The sequence below is a fragment of the Chrysemys picta genome, chromosome 2 (genome assembly GCF_011386835.1).
Source record: "Chrysemys picta bellii isolate R12L10 chromosome 2, ASM1138683v2, whole genome shotgun sequence".
In the NCBI taxonomy this organism is placed as follows: Eukaryota; Metazoa; Chordata; order Testudines; family Emydidae; genus Chrysemys; species Chrysemys picta.
In genome coordinates this window covers 33,917,902-33,935,753 of record NC_088792.1, presented here as the reverse complement: position 1 = coordinate 33,935,753, position 17,852 = coordinate 33,917,902, and the positions used below count along the sequence as shown (strand labels likewise).

General features: G+C 40.4%; 1 protein-coding gene across 4 annotated transcripts in view; it reads left to right on the top strand.

Annotated features, from left to right (window-relative positions):
- Positions 1 to 17,852, top strand: part of WAC (WW domain containing adaptor with coiled-coil) — a 106,351-nt gene that overhangs the window by 65,944 nt on the left and 22,555 nt on the right. For all 4 annotated transcript variants that reach the window (XM_024101010.3, XM_065582913.1, XM_042858247.2 and 1 more), the window contains one exon: positions 13,056 to 13,295. In XM_024101010.3, coding sequence (XP_023956778.2) covers positions 13,056 to 13,295 — 240 coding nt within the window. The remainder of the gene's footprint in view (positions 1 to 13,055; positions 13,296 to 17,852) is intronic.

Genomic DNA, 17,852 nt, shown 5'->3' with positions numbered 1-17,852 from the left:
GTGTTTTGTTCACTGATCCTTTGTACATTTCCTGCCATTAAAACCTTTCATTAAAAACTTGCAGTAGTGGAGAGTTCCTGAAGAACTATTTGACCTCTATTCTTTGGTTTGAGTGCTACAGTCAGAATCTGCAGCTTCTGTGCTCTCTGTGATGGCTATTTATTCAGAGAAAGTGGGGGGGTTGCTTTTCCTACATTTTGGCTGTTCTATATGTAGGTTGTGTTACCTATTTTCCCATTTCTAATTGTTATGTGAATGAATGCTGCCATACTTTTTTTATCCTAACAGTGTGTCTGTATGGGATACTTCTCTTTCAGCGCTTCTATCTATAGGCAGTAATTTGTTTCCAAGCTTTCTGTACCACTTAGTGTGTTGGTCACAGGAATATTATGATGTTGGTTTTGGTGTTGATACAGATTAAAGCAGTTGATCAGTGACAGATGGGCTTCTCTCCAACTCTCTTCTTTCTTATTTGATATACGTTCTACCTTCTGGAGCAGTTAGCTGTTGCATTCCTACTGACCGTTCCATTGCATCATCTTCTATGGTTGATATTTTCAGTTTAAGTCTCTCTTTGAAGGGCTGTTCTTATTATTACTTCATTCCCACAAAGTTAGAAATATTACACTAGAGAGAGTGTTGCAGAGTTCTTCAAATATTTTCAGACTCATCTACCTAGTACTGATGGTTTACTTTTCATGTCTTGTCTTCTTTATTGTCAAAATAAGAGTTTGTCAGTGCTAGGAATCATTGAATCAGTAATTGTACACAATAAAAACTAAATAAACTACTTCAGAGAATCAGAGCACAACTGGTATATCCCAGTAATAACCAGGGTTGTAGTTGGCCAGCTCTGTTTATGAAATGTCCTGGTATCTTGCGTGGAGTATCTCCAGCTGTTGCTGCTGTTGAATGTTTTGTTTTGATAGCACTTGGAGACCTTCTCAGGTCAGAGCCCCACTGTGTTAGGCCCGATAAAAACTTGTTTAATCACAGTCCCTTTCCCCAAAGAGCTTATTCTCAAAGACCAGACATAATAGGTAGATGAGATGAACAAGGTGTCTGGGGGAATGTGAGGACAGTATTACTCGTGTGGGAATTCTGCACCAAAAAAATTAAACATTCTGCACACAATATTTTAAAATTCTGCAAAATTCTACAGATTTTATTTGTCAAAATAACACTCTATAATCTTGTCGGTTGAAATTATTTCGGTAATTTATTTCAAAATACTTGTGAGCAAGTATGTCTGTAACAAGACAGACACACAAATTCCCCTAGGAATAGAGTTAAAGAAACCACTACAACAACCCAGTTCCTGTTTCTCTGCCCACTCCAGAGCCCCCGGGGGGGGGGGGAAGACTATGGAGGGACTTAACGTGGCATAGGGAACACAGTCTTTCTGGCTCATAACTCAGTTATTAACAGCAGTTTGAATGTACAGTCTCCATGCTATTAATGTTGGTCAGTGAAGTCTTCTGTTCACACACTGCACAAATAATAGACAAAAAGCTTCTCTAGAATGCCTTGCTTAATGTTTCACCACTGACCTTGAAAGGTATTGCTGGGGCAAATGTTAATATGCATGTCATTTCAGTTCTTAGACCTGTTTTTGAGATTTTCAACAAGGGGCCTATTATGATGGTACCTTTTGTGATGTATACACTTGTCATTAAGGCTAGGTCTACACTACGGGGGGGAGGGGGTGTCAACCTAAGATACGCAACTTCAGCTACGTGAATAGCGTAGCTGAAGTTGCATATTTTAGGTCGACTTACCTGGCTGTGAGGACGGCGGCGAGTTGACCGCAGCTGCGCAGTCGTCAACTCCGCTTCTGCCTCTTGCCGCGGTGAATTTCCGGAGTCGACGGCAGAGCCATCGGGGATCGATTTTTATCACGTCTTCACTAGACGCGATAAGTCGATCCCCAATAGATCGATTGCTACCCGCTGATCCGGCGGGTAGTGAAGACGTGCCCTAAGAAGACTACCTAACTTAATGTAGACTTCTTTACTATTGTCAAACAGATATTATCACTGGTCAGTCAGATTCCAACTATTGTATCTTCTCAGAGGAGGGTGATTTGTAAACCACGCTATTGTTCTGCATTCTAACTGACCATGACCCTGCTGGTGCCCTCTAAAAAGGCACCCACAGGATTATGTTAATGCAAATAAGGTACCTTTTTTGAGCACACCAGCGGGGTCTACATGGAGCAATTAATGTACTTTACAAATCACACCCCTCCAGTGCACTTTGCTGGTGCTGTGTAGACAAGCCTTAAAGCCTAAAAATTTTTTCTCTGCTGCAGTCTGGTCTAGGTACTGTTTAAAGAAATTCTTCATAACACTTCATGAATAATTTAACTCACTATATTAAAAATATTTTCCCTAATTTTGCCAGTCTTTTATTTACTCTGCTTGCTTCTTTCCTTCCTTATATTACAGCTTGCATATAAATAAATTCCTGTAACTTTTCCATTGTTTGCTAACTACAGTAACTCCTCACTTAAAGTCATCCTAGTTAACATTGTTTCGTTGTTATGTTGCTGATCAATTAGGGAACATGCTCGTTTAAAGTTGTGCAATGCTCCTTTCTAAGTTGTTTGGCAGCTGCCTGCTTTGTCCACTGCTTGCAGGAGGAGCAGCCCGTTGCAGCTAGCTGGTGGGGGCTTGGAACCAGGGTGGACCGGCAGCCCCCCATCAGCTCCCCACTCCCCTAAGTTCCCTGTGCAGCAGCCACCCCAGCAGGCTATTAATTGCTGGCAGTTCAGCTGTCCCTCCCCCCACTGCCATGTGCTGCTCCTGCCCTCTGTCTTGGAGCTGTTCCTGGGAGCCTCCTGCTTGCTGTGCGGGGGGCGGGGGAGGAGAAGGGGGCGAATATGAGGGTGTCCTCCTCCCCCCCTGCTCCTGCACCCTGGTTACCCCATCTTCCATAGAGCAGCAGGGACACACAACAGGGAGGGAGCTTCCTGGCAGCAGCTCTGTGTCTGCCTTGTTAAGTTAATCAGCAAGCTATGTACTTAAGAGTGGGGTCAGTGTACTTAAAGGGGAAATGCGCGCCTCTCTCTCTCTCTCCTCTCTCTCGGTCTGCCATGCTGTCTCCCCTCTCTCCATTTGTGCTGCCTTGTAGAGTGTGAGGCTACATTAACAACGAGTTAACCCTCGGGGGCTCAGCCGAGTGCTATTTCATCATTTAGCAGTAGGGCATTCCCTGGGAAATATCCCACCCTCTTTCATCCTCTGACTTCACAATCATCATTGCTGTGTACAGTATTAAATTGTTTGTTTAAAACTTATACTGTGTGTGTGTATATAGTCTTTTGTCTGGCAAAAAAAAAAAAAATTTCCCTGGAACCTAACTCCCCCATTTACATTAATTCTTATGAGGAAATTGGATTCACTTAATATCGTTTTGCTTAAAGTCGCATTTTTCAGGAACATAACTACAACGTTAAGTGAGGAGTTACTGTATATGTTAAACTGGAACAGACATCTTGTTTTTAGTTGCTTGATAACTTTCTAGGCTATTGACATTAGCTACATTAGCTTTTTGTTTTTTCACATTGTTCTAAGGAAAATATCACAACTAAAAGTACTTGGTCTTTCAGTAGTCTTTAAACAAAAAAACAAAACTGAAATCTCTCTATGGCCCAAAAAAGTGATCCCTAATGTGCTTAGTTTGACTAATTCAGGAAATATTTAAGTGGTTACTGAAAGCCAGTGTCTCAATGGAAGCATGATCAGAGAGGAAAGTTCTGATGCGTACATTAGCAGTACATCTCTCACAGATCTGGGGGATTACTAATGTTAAAAACTAATTTACATAAATTCAATAGAGTTAATATAATGGAAAAGCAATTCTGCTCTTAGTTCTAATTTACATTTTCACAATAAGTGATAGCTCTTCCATGGGACAAGGTACTTTCATGAGGATTGTGCCTAAAGGACTACTTACTTTATTTTAATCTTGCTTAAGAAGGTTAAAAAGTCTTGTGTGTTTCACTTGAGCACAAACTTGTATCAGCCGTAAAGAGATCTGCAAAGCTCCTCAGTCATTTCACCATCTTAACCAATACTTCTCCCAAGCTTCTGAGACTGTCCTTATAGTTTTAATATGCCAACGTTTTTAAAGAGAAAATTTGTTCTTTTACAGGATCAAATTTGCATTCTTTTCCGTTTGTTTCTCTAGTCTTAGGTTTGGACATGTATGGTGGCTTAATGAAAGACTGTATCTAAGAGTTAAAACTTGATGTACATGTGGGTAGTTCACTTTACAAAAAGCCATGTGTTTGCATCACTCCTCTAGATAGCATTGGTTCTGAAGATAACATTAAGTTAACAGCGATGAAGAAGGATCAGTTGATGAAAATTCTTAGCAGACCTGAGGACTTACCTCTTCCAGACATGTTCAGTTCAACCCAAATGTAGATATAATTTCAACTCTGTGTTCTCATGCTACTGTAGCAGATTCAAAGGATTCTATATGCATCCGAAGAAGTGGGCTGTAGTCCACGAAAGCTTATGCTCTAATAAATTTGTTAGTCTCTAAGGTGCCACAAGTACTCCTGTTCGTTTTTTTTTTTTTAAAGGATTTTATATAGTTCTAAACACCCAATTGAATCCTAGCAAATGGCTAGGGAACTGGTAATTAATCACACAGAAATTTTATCAGGGAATCCTAGTTTCTGCTGTTGGATGAATATTGAAAATAATTAAGAACATTAGTATATGGGCTGCTAAATGAAGTGCATTTTTTGACTACCTGATGCAATCAGACGGCTAATCTTACTGCAAAAGCATTTTCAACTTCTCTGATAACTGCCTCATATGGAATCCATGTCACTTGACTACCCCAAGTTTTTCTTCAACTATGTTCTTGCTGAGAGATGGAGAACTCAACATTCCCTTGTGAGAGACATATTTATGATATAATCTTAGGGCAATATTTTAAGTATTTCATATTCTAGGAAATTTTACCAAAAGCCGTCTAGTTAAATCAAAGTCTTTACATTCATAAACAAGTTGTGTGTCTTAACTGTGATATTGCTAGTGCTAAACATAAGCATAAGCTAGTGCTGAAGAATAAGGGGAAATTATGGTTCTTTGTGCTCTATGTACATGCATATAATTTTATTTAAATATTGTAAAGCATACTCCCCTCTACTGGCAAGACCAGAGTAGTCCAGTCACTTCACAATACAGCAGTAAGTCAAAAAAGAGATCTCAAAAAGTGAATACTTTTTAAAAAAAATTATACATAAAAACAGGGAATACATGATGATAGTGTGGAATAAGTGTTTATCATGAAGAGTTTGGTGTGGTTGTGTAACTCCATGAGTGGTGAAACGGCAAATGAGTTATGCATATAATCTGAAAAGAGTGCATGCTAAACTTTTATACCATATTATGCCATCATGTATCTTATAAATGTAATATATCATAAAAACTATTTTGGAAATATTTCAGAGGGTTTGTTTTATTGGAAGTATTTGTTGGCTTTATCTACCTTTTGAGATCATGTGCTTTAGTTATAAATCCCGTCTGGGCCCAGAGAGGGAGAAAAAGTTTAAAGTAATAAATGTAAAAGCTCTCAAATAACAGGGTAGACTAATTTAAATGCAATAAAAGTCCCATTTAAAGCAAGTTTTGTGAAACTAATTTGTAAATTTGTGCTATTGGAACTTTAGCGCACCAAATTTTAATTTATAGATACCCTATTGTAGTAACATTTTAAAAATGGCATCTCTTTTTAATAAAGGAAATAAAACCTGCTGTGAGCAAAAGACTAAATATTACAAAATAGGGAGGCAAAATAGTTAAGTAGGTACATAACTTTATTCATACTGCTATTCACATTGACATGGAACTTCTCATGTACTTGAAGTTAAGCATGCCTGCTGAATCAGTGGCTAAAATTGTTCATTAATTTTTCTCATAAGTGGTATGAAATCTGTGTCACTTCAAAGTAGAACTGTTTCAGTATTAACAGTGGGAAATTATTTAGACTTTCAATACACTAGCAAAGTTAATAAGAATTTTTATACAAAGGCTGGCATTAAAAAAAAAAATCTAAAGTTAAGCTCTCAATCCCATATTTAGGGGCCTACAGGTGGGAGTTTCAAAAGTACCATAGTGACTTAGGAGCACAAGTTCCATTGACTTCAGACTGTAAACTCTGATGGAGGAGAATAGCCTGATCAAAGCATTTAAACGTTTTTGTAGGGCTGTCAATTTTTTGCAGTTAACTCAAAAATTAATCACGATTTTAAAAAATTGCAATTAATCATAGTTTTAATCGCACTGTTAAACAATATAAAACCAATTGAAATGTATTAAATATTGTAGATATTTTTCTACATTTTCATATATATTGTATTGTGTTGTAATTGAAATCAGTGTTATTTTTTATTACAAATATTTACCCTAAAAATTATAAACAAAAGAAATAGTATTTTTCAGTTCACCTCATACAAGTACAGTAATGCAATCTCTTTATCGTGAAAGTGCAACTTACAAATGTAGATTTTTTTGTTGTTGCATAACTGCACTCAAAAACAAAACAATGTAAAACTTCAGAGCCTACACGTCCATTCAGTCCTACTTTTTGTTCAGCCAATCGCTAAGACAAGTTTGTTTCCATTTACAGGAGATAATGCTGCCCTCTTCTTACTGACAATGTTTCCAGAAAATAAGAACAGGCATTTGCATGGCACTTTTGTAGCCAGCATTGCAGGGTATTTATGTGCCACAGATGCTAAACGTTCATATGCCCCTTCATGTTTCGGCCACCATTCCAGAGGACATGCTTCCGTGCTGATGATGCTCATTAAAAAATTAATGCATTAATTAAATTGTGACTGAACTCCTTGGGGGAGAAGTGTGTCTCCTGTTCTGTTTTACCCCCATTCTGCCATATATTTCATGTTATAGCAGTCTCAGATGATGACCCAGCACATTTTAGTTTTAAGAACGCTTTCACTGCAGATTTGACAAAACACAAAAGGTACCAATGTGAGTTTTCTAAAGATAGCTACAGCACTCGACCCAAAGTTTACGAATCTGAAGTGCCTTCCAAAATCTGAGAGGGATGAAGTATGCCGCATGCTTTCAGAAATCTTAAAAGAGCAACACTCCGATGCGGAAACTACAGAACCCGAAACACCAAAAAAGAAAATCAGCCTTCTGCTGATGGCATCTGACTCAGACAATGAAAATGAATATGCATCGGCCTGCACTACGTTGGATCATTACCGAGTAGAACCAGTCGTCAGCATGGACGCATGTCCTCTGGAATGGTGGTTGAAGCATGAAGGGATGAATCTTTAGTGCATGTGGCACGTAAATATGCAACTAGCAAAAGACACACAAATGAACAAGAGTTTTAAGTACATTAGAAGCAGGAAGCCTGCCAAACAATGAGTAAGGCCACTCGACAAACAGAGGTGCTAAAAGAGCACTCAAGAAAGATAAGGCCATTGTGGAGAAGCTAAATGAATACTTTGCATCAGTCTTTTCTGCAGAGGATATATGGGAGATTCCCTTGCCTGAGCCATTCTTTTTAGGTGACAAATTTGAGGAACTGTCCCAGATTGAGGTGTCAATAGAGGTGGTTTTGGAACAAATTGATAAATGTAAACAGTTACATGTCACCAGGACCTGATGGTATTCACCCAAGAGTTCTGAAGGAACTGAAATATGAAATTGCACAGTTACTAAGTGATATTTAAATCAGCTTCTGTTCCAGATGACTGCAGGATAGGTAATGTGACACCAATTATTAAAAAGACTCCTGAGGCAATCCTGGCAGTTGAAGGCCAGTAAGCCTAACTTCAGTACCAGGCAACTTGGTTGAAACTATAGTAAAGAACAGAATTATCGGACACACAAATTAACACAATTGTTGGGGATTAGTCAACATGGTTGCTGTAAAGGGAAATCATGCCTCACCAATCCATTAGAATTCTCTGAGGAGGGTCAACAATCATGTGTACACGGGTGATCCTGTGAATATAGTGTACTTGGACTTTCAGAAAGTCTTTGCCTAGACCCCTCACCAAAGGCCCTTAAGCAAAGTAGGCAGCGATGGGGTAAGAAGGAAGGGTTTTCTCACGGATTAGTAACTATTTAAAAGATAGGAAACAAAGGGTAGGAATAAATGTTCAGTTTTCTTGGTGGAGAGAGATAAATGGCAGGGTCCCTCACAAATCTGTACTGGGACCAGTGTAGTTCAACATATTCATAAACCATCTGGTAAAATGGGTAAACAGGGAGGTGGAAAAATTTGCAAACAATACAAAATTACTCAAGATAGTTAAGTCCAAAGCTGACTGTGAAGAGTTACAAAGGATTACTCTTGAGGTAATTCTGTGCCAAAAAAAATGAAATTTCTTTGCATAATATTTTAAAATTCTGCAAAGTTTAATTGTCTTAAATGTGGAGGCTCCAAAGGGGCAGTGAGGAACACAGGCCACTGACTGCATGAAGGTTGGAGATAACCCTGCAGGCCCCCCCAGGCTGCACCTGACCCTCACACAGTGCAAGGTCTGGGCCTGCCCCTGAAGCACGCTGGGGCCCTCTGCGCCAGGCACACCAGGCTCAGCCGAGCAGCATCAGCCGAGCAGGATCCAAGTGTAGAGGGTTTAAGTGTGTGGGGATCCAGATGTGGGTTAAGAGGGTTCCATGTTGGGCAATCTGGTGGCTCAGTGGAAGATCTGGATGCACAGGGGCTTGTTGGAAGGTTCCAGGTTCAGGGGCAATTGGCCTCTGCAGGGGGGTCCAGGTGAAGGTGGTTGGAGCTTGTGGGTGTGGGGGTTCAGTGGGGGGGTCTGGGTGCAGGAGAGTGGGGCTCATTGGGGTGGGAGTCCGGGTGCAGTTGGAGCTCAGTGGGGTGGGTGTCTTGGGGGCTCATCAGGGTGGTCCAGGTGCAGGGAAGGTGGGGCTCATTGGGGTGGGGGGTTGATGGGCTTGCTTAATGGGGGAGCTGCTGCTGAGGGGGTGCCACATGCTGGGCTCCTGCCCGCTGCCCTCTTCCTTTCCCCCAATTCCCCTGCCCCACCTCCTTCCTTCCCTGTTGCCTCTCTCCCCAAGCCCCCGCTTGCCCAGCCCCACCATGAGCAGTCACTGTTGTACAGAAAACAGGATAGCTTCCAGCACAAAGTAGGGGAGTAGAATTGGCACTAGGACCTAGGAGGTGAAGTCCAACTGCAAAGTCTGCGGAGCCAAGCGGCACCGTCTTTCAGCTAGGCAGCTCTGCGCTCGCAGAAATGAGGAGTGGACAGTGGCAGGTGACCCTGTGTGCCTGCCCCCCCAGAGGCAAGTGCCCCTCAAACTACACACGCACACCCCACAGCTTCCCGTTGCTACCCTATCACTTTTCTGCACGGAAGTAAAAGAAATCTGCAGAGGGACATGTTTTCTGCACGTGTGCATCTGGCTCAGAATTCCACGAGCAGTAAAAGGGATCTCTCAAAACTGGGTGCCTGGACAACAAAATGGCAAATGAGATTCAGTCTTGAAAAGTGCAAAGTAATGCATATTGGAAAACCTGATCCTAACTATCCATACAAAATGATGGGATCTAAATTAGCTATTACCACTCAAGGAAGAGATCATGGAGTTTTAGAGTGAGCATATGTTTTCAGAGAACTATGAGCAGTCCCAGTCAAAAAAGCTAACAATGTTAGGAGCCAATAGCAAAAGGATAGATAATAAGACAGACTGTCATAATGCCACTACATAAATCCATGTATGCTCACACCTTGAATACTGTGTGTAGTTCTGGCCACCCCATCTCAAAAAAGATGTATTAGAATTAGAAAAGATACAGAGAAGGGTAACAAAAAATTATTAGAAGTATGGAGCAGGTTCTGCAGGAGGAGAGATTGAGATTGTTCAGCTTGGAAAAGAGATGACTAAAGGGGGGAGATAATAGAGATCTATTAAATCATGAGTGGTGTAGAGAAAGTGAATAAGGATGTGAAGGAATAAATAACACAAGAACCAGGAGTCACCCAATGATATTAATAGGCAGCAGGTTTAAAACAAACAAAAGGAAGTACTTCACACAGTGTACAGTAAGCCTGTTGAACTTGTTGCCAGGGGATGTTGTGAAGGGCAAAAGTATAACTGGGTTCAAAAAAGAATTAGATAAGTTTGTGGAGGATAGGTCTATCAGTGACTATTAGCCAAGATGGTCAGGGATGCAACCCAATGCTCTGGGTGTTTCTAGCCTCTGACTGCCAGAAGCTGGGAGTGGACGATGGCATGGATCACTCAATGGATTTCTGTTTATTCTGTCCGAAGCACCTGGCGTTGGCCCCTATTGCAAGACAGTATACTGTGCTAGATGAACCATTCGTCTGATCCGTGATGGCTGTTCTTATGTGCAGAGAAGATATGATGCAGCAGCAGTAATGCATGTTAACTAAAGCAATATTTAATTTTAAAAGTGTAATTTTGAGTTCTTTGATATTTAAAATGGGTTGTTTAGCTTTTAAGTATAGCTTTTATATATATATATAAAATATATAAAACATATTTTTATAATCTCTACTATTTTTAGAACAGTGTCAGAGATGTTAGTCAAGTGCTGGCTCCACTGACATTCATTTTTGACTGAAGAACCTAATAGGATTGTATGAATTATTGTAGTTCTATTGACATGTTTATCCAAATGAGTTCAAATAAACCAAAATATCTTTACAGGTTTCCTGGAGTTCAGTATCTTTGTATGTTTGCATTGAATAGTATTGAACTGTGGTTTGTTTTAAGAGCAAACAACTAAAATGACACTTAAAAATCTAAACATTACTTGAAACTGGTCCTGGTAGTTGAATTTACTGTTTTTTCCCCTTTAACTATCATTGTTATCTATTTTTTGTAAAGCTCTCAGAACAGTAGGTAGTTTATGTACATAACCATATACATGTCCTTGCTTTGTCTGTTGCAAGTAACTTCAGATGTTACTTGTCTGTACGATATTTTTGAGGTTTTAGTCATAACTTTACATTTTTGTAAAAGTACATTTACTATAGTTGGGTTCTTATTTTGCACATGATGTGCCTTTCCTGCAAATTATTTATTTTAATGTACTGTTTACTTTGAATACTAATGTTTTATGCATAGTATTTTTATGAGCAAAACCTGTAATAAGGACTTGCTGTTTAAATGGAAGGGATAATAAATGATCAGCTATGCTGTGCACCTGTTATTAGGTGGTTGTATAATAATCCTGTGACCACTCTTTCCTCCTCCAGTCTATGCTCTGCTTTTAAGGTCCATTTGTTGCATGTGAAAACACTTTGCAAACTCTTCTGGGCAATGACATTGTGAAAAGTACCTCTCATGCTGCATAGATCACACAACTTTAGGAACTGTAACATAGTTTTCTTTGGTGGCAAAGGTAAAGAGCAGTGGATGAGAAGGTTCATTTCCCTGTTCTCCATGTGTCATGTTACAACCACTGTTCTGAGATGAGCTAGATGGGACTTCCTTATTCTGAAACCTGTTAACATTGCTCATTAATCAATTGAGTAACTAAAGTCAGTTCTTGCTGAACTAAGATTGACTGGATGGACTGCTCTTTTCCTAAACAAAAAAATGTTATAGAGGTCTAGAAAATAATTAATGGTTTAGCAATAATAAATGGGAGTGCTCTTCTTCACTTCTTCTCAAAATACAAGAATTAAGGGGCATTAATGTAAAATGAAAGCAAGATTGGTTAAAGAAAATACTATTTTTAACATGCATATTCTGTGGAACTCATTGCCACAGAATAAAATTTGAGTTCAAGAGTTTAGTAGGATTCCAAAAAGGAGTAGACATCTATATGGATAATAAGCATTGATACTTGGATTAAATTAAATGAAAAATATAAAGGATGCAAGTCCTGATGATGCTTCAGGACATAAGCCAAACTCTAAACAGAAACAGAGAAGAAACTTTCTCTGCTGGCACATCATTCTATAGCAGGGGTCGGCAACCTTTCAGAAGTGGTGTGCCGAGTCTTCATTTATTCACTCTAATTTAAGGTTTTGCGTGCCAGTAATACATTTTAACGTTTTTAGAAGGTCTCTTTCTATAAGTTTATAATATATAACTAAACAATTGTTTTGTATGTAAAGTAAATAAGGTTTTTAAAATGTTTAAGAAGCTTCATTTAAAATTAAATTAAAATGCAGAGCCCTTCCCCCCCCCCCCCACCCCCCCCACCCCCCGGACGGTGGCCGGGACCCAGGCAGTGTGAGTGCCACTGAAAATCAGCTTGTGTGCCGCAGGTTGCCTACCCCTGTTCTATAGCTACTATTATGAGGATTCTGACAGCTTTTTCTGACACATCTGGTATTGCTCACTATCAGAGACAGGTTACCACACTGTATAAACTCTTGTTCGTATCCCATTTGGCAGATCCTATCTTTGTTTTTTAGCTGCTTGTATTCTGTTCTGTAGTGAAGGTCTTGATTTGTAACCCAAAATTTGACACGTCATCCCATCTTTTTCTCAAGTCCATGGAGTTCTTAGTAGTGTTTGTATAATATACCTATACTTTCTAAAAAGAAAATGTCCAGCAGTCAAGGGCAGACCTGCAATAAACTGGATTAAGTGCATAATGAAATTAAAACTTAGCAAGTAAATGAAGTTTCATAGCAATAAAGGTAAAAATCTTGCTTCATGAAAAGTACGCTCAGTGTGCCTCAGTCATATCACTGTCAACTTTCATAATGATTCTTTCCAGTAAGAAATTGGAAGCCATTATAATAATGGAATTCATGGTAACGTATTTTGCTGTGTTACACCTAAAACATTGCAGGTTCTGAAAATGAGATTTCTATTCCTTTTTTATACTAAGCTGCAGTAAAATAAGTCCCAATAACAGTATGTCATAAGGGCTTTCAGTTTCCCGGACACACACTTCTGTGCTTAGTAATCCTTGTGTGAGGCAGTAAGAAAGAAGTGAATCCTTCATATTTAATGTGAGTAGTGTACTAGTGAGGAACTGTAATAATGCACTTTATTGGGAAGGAAAAACTAAATTAATATTTGTCTTCTGTTCAGAGTCTGCATCTGTGGACAAGTCTGTATCCCATTCTTGCACAACTCCTTCGACATCTTCTGCTTCTGGACTGAATCCAACTTCTGCACCTGCTACTTCCACAGTCCCTGTCTCACCTGTCCCACAATCACCAATTCCTCCATTACTGCAGGACCCAAATCTTCTTCGACAGCTGTTGCCTGCTCTTCAAGCCACCCTGCAGCTTAATAATTCTAGTGTAGATATATCCAAAATAAATGAAGGTAAGACTTCTACAAAAATGCAATGTAATCTTACTTTATAACTTTTATTTATGCAAATCCAGTGTATAACAATATAAAACCATAAAGGCTGGAGTCCTACTTAAAATAAGGGGAGTAAAATTGTGCAACATAAACAAATGAAAACTTAGCTGTGTTAAGGTTTCTAATTTAACTTTTTAAACTTGCCATATAAGTTAATATATAAAATGTAATATATAAATACTTAATTAGCAAGATAATTTATGTGCACAAGTAGTCTCATTGGAACTGGGGGCTTTGTTGGTTCCGTTGTTTTGTCTGGGACATGTATCTGGCTGTCAGTATGGAAAGGGTAGGCTGCGTGACCTTGCTAAATTAAGAACTTCTTCAAATAGTGTACCTATGGGCGCGCCACTTCAGGTGTTCATGTGCCCCATTTTCCTTTGATTAGAGATTTGTGGTAGCAGTGCTTGTTTGGCCTGCCTGTGTGCTCCAGACATCTTTATGCCTCATGCTGAGCATATATTGAGCTGCGCGGGATAACCCCCCTCAGTTCCTCCTCAGCGGCCTAAGATGGAATCTTTAGTATGCTAATTTCCAGTTTTTCTTGGCGTTCACCTTTATTGTAGCTTACTGTAATTAGTTTAGTCCAATTAGTTAATTGTCACTATTAATAGGATAGCTCCCTTTTCCACTGTTAGGGGTTTTCCAATTGGACACCCTGTCCCTCCCCACCCACTTTTTTTTTTTTTTTTTTTTTTTTTAAGAGGCCTTCCTTAAGGATTGTTGTTGTTTGTTATGCCATGTTTCCGGCCTTCGAGTGCTGCCTTTCTTGCTGGAAGTTCATCCCAATTAGCAACAGTCATTCTTGGTGCCTCTGCTGTTTAGGGGACACCCCTATGCCCTCCATGTGTAAGATCTGTACTACTTTTATGAGCAAATCCAGAAAGAGAAATTAAATTTCCCAAAAATTTGGCTCTGAGCTAGCTCTGAAACCAGCTTTGGACTCTGGCTCAGAAGATCCCCCGTATACTTGTTTTTGACTACATTTAGTGCATCCTCTGTACCTTGATCACCGAGATCTTTGTGGGATAAGGCCAGATATACTCACGGTGCTTCAAGAAAAAGAAGTTGTCTCCCACCAGAAAGCCGCCTTTGAAGAAATCTCTGTCATCCCAGGACACCGCCGGTCCCGAAGTAGGTACATTTAAAGCACCAAGCAGTTCTAGTACTGGAAGCTCATCAAAGCCTTCAAGTTCCGCTAAGAGTCATGTCACTAAGCGTGCCTTGGTGCTGATGGATCATGTCCTCAGAAGAGAACCTGAGAGACACTGCTTCTCAGAAGCAGGTACCATCTCTGACTCCAGAAGGCTGGTAACACCGACCTCTGTACCCAAACCAATATCCCAGTCTTCTGCTCCGGTCTGCCAGAAATTCAGTGTCTTCAGTATTGGCACCTTCTGTTAGAAATGTGCCTCCAAGGCAATGAGTGCCCTGAGTACCGACCCCATCTTCGAGACAGATACTGCTGAAGCAGTCAGTATTGGTACTAACCCTGACTGTTGTGGAGCCTTACTTGACTTCGAATCGGGTACATTCGGTACCGCAAGAATTGGGATACTTCAGGGGTCTTTTTGTTTCTGAAGAACTGGAGTCCCCACTGCTAATGGATATATGGAGCACTTGTTAGTGCCAAGATCTACTGGATCACCAAAACCATATCTTTCCCCAGTGCATACTACCTCTCCATTAGCTGTTGCAGAGGGTAGACAATGACCTGAATCTTCACTATCTGCACCTCTACTGGAGTATGTTAAGGATTCCTATTAATTCCCAGATCTCTGCCCAGGAATCTCCCATCTACCATGGAGAGTACATCTTCCCGGTCACCTACCCTGAGAGCTGTCAGGAACCCTATTATCCCCTTCCTTCCATTAATCCGGGGCACATCTCTCAAGGTCATTACAGATAGTGTGGCCTGCGTGTTCTACATCAGTCGTGAAGGGCGGTCAAGATTCCCTTCTCTTTGTGCCAACACAGTAAAGTTATGGAACTGGTGTATAGCCAGTCACATCCTCATTTCAGTCTCTTACACCCCAAGTGTACAAAATACCATGGCTGATGATCTTAGCAGGCATTTCTCCCAAGATTGAGTGGGAGCTGGACACATGGGTTTTCAAACTGATTTTTTTCTGACCTGGGGGTTCTCATAAGTGGACTTCTTTGCCACCACCATTAACAAGAAGTGCATAAAATTCTGTTCCAGATGAGGACTTGGGTCCTCAGTCTCTGCAGGATGCCATCCTCATTCGTTGGATGGTGGGCTTTCTCCATGCATATCCTCCAGCACAGCTGATCTTGGGTGTGTTGAACAAAATCAAATATGACAAATCTAGGGCCATTTTAGTAGTTCCAATTTAGCAGAGAAGTCTGGTACCCTTACTTGATTTGTCTAGCTTCTAGTATGGTGTTGTCTTCCGTTCATTCCTCACCTACTGTCTCAGAATTCCGGATGGACTCTCCATCTCAACCTGGGAATTCTTTGTCTCAGAGCTTGGCTATTCAGTGGTTCTCACGAATAGAGACTTCTTGTTCTGCAGAAGTTAAAAATATCTGTTGTAACAGCAGGAAGATATCTTCATGAAACACTTTCAGAAATGGAAGAGATTTCATCACTGGTATACCCAGTGACCACTTTCACTGGTTCACTTGTTTCTCTCCATTGTCCTTGACTACTTGGGGGAATTGAAAAAGTCTGGTCTCTCCAGGAGTTCCATCCAGGTTCATGTGATGGCAATAACAGCCTTTCATTCCTCTATTGAGGGATTCTCAGGTGTTTGCTCACTTCATGACAGCAAGATTCATCAAGGGTTTGATTAACCTTTTTCCACAGATTAACAAGCCCATCCGTGCATGGCATTTAAACTTGGTCCTTGATTGTCTCATTAAAACTCTGAGTCATTGGGTACATGTTCTTTCACCTGTGTCCATGAAAACGGCTTTCTTGGTAGTCATCACTTATGCCTGAAGAGTCGGGGAAATGCGGGCTTTAATGGCAGATCCTCTCCTTACAGTATTCAGGGAGAAAGTTTCATTACCTTTGGTTGAAACTTAGGATAGGGTGGTATCTTCTGAACTGCATATTAGCCAACTTATTTGTCTTCCGGTCTTTTTCCCAAAACCACAGCAGACCAGGGAGAAAGTTTCCCTCTGGATGTCACTTTGAATGTCTGAAGGTCATTAGATTTCTATCTGGATAGAACCAAATCTTTCAGGAAGGCTCCCAAACTGTTTCATTTGCAGACAGATCCAGAGTTTCCACAGTCTCCATTCAGAGACTCTCAAGATGGATCTCTGGATGTATCATCTTTTGTTATGAAGCTACCAATTTCAACTTTCTTTTAGGGTGCTTGCCCATTCTATATTCTACTTCTGTGACACTATTGGAAGGTATCCCAGTGGCTGAAATTTGTAGAGGGGCAACCAGGTCTTCAGTGCATACTTTCTTCAAACAGTATGCCTTGATTCATGCTGCCGGATCAGATGCTACAGTTGATAATGCAGTTCTGTCTTCAGTGTTGGACTCGACTGTGAAGCTCCTTCCTCCTTCCAGGGGTACTGCTCAGATGTCACCAGAAGTGGAGCACCTATAGGGACATTACTCCAAGGAGAGATTACTAACCTTGTGCAGTAACTGGAGTTCTTCAGGGTGTTCCTATGGATGCTCCACTACCCACCTCCCTTACCTTCTGCTTCAGAGTTTCATAAAATGGAACTTTGTGGTAAAGAACGAACTGAGGACAGTTTGCCCACACAGCTCTGTGTATCCTGGGTATGGGGCACAAGGATGTCTGGAGTGTATGCATGGGCGAAATGGGTGCGGCTACCAAAAATCTCTGATCAAAGGCACATGAGGTGCGTGCATACCTAAAGTGGAGCACCCCTAAGAGGACGCGTCTTGAAGAACTTGAATTACTGCACAAGGTGAGTAACCTCTTCCTCTTGCCCTTTTCTGTTACTGATGCTAGTTAGTTCAACTAATTCTCCATCAACCTTCTGCAGTTCACCCTCACATTCTAATATGTTGTTGCATCACTGTTCATGTGAGCTGAAGTTTCTAATGATTCTTTAAAGCTAATTGAACTACTAGGTTTTTTATTAATGGAACAGAATCTTCCTTGGCTTTGTAGAACAAAGGCAGGAAGTGAGCGGTAGAGCATTTGCAGGTTTCCAGAGCCCAATGGCTTTTTTTTGCATTTTGACAAATGAGATAGGGACAGATTCTTTTCAGAGTTTAAAAACAGGAAAAATAACTTGAAAAACTCTAAACAGACCCTCATTCAGTATTGTCTAGAGCAAGGCACAATAAATGGCCTTTTGATCTTTGGATTCTAATGTTGTTTAACTTTTTATAAACTCATATATAACTCATTCATAGGCAGTTAACATTTTGTGTATAGAATCCATATTGCTGTCCGTGAAAATCTGTCCACTTATTCAAATGCCTAAATCTGGATTTCGGAGTTAAACTTTAAGCACCCATATTAGACAGTGTTTTTTGTGCTTTGCTTTACAATT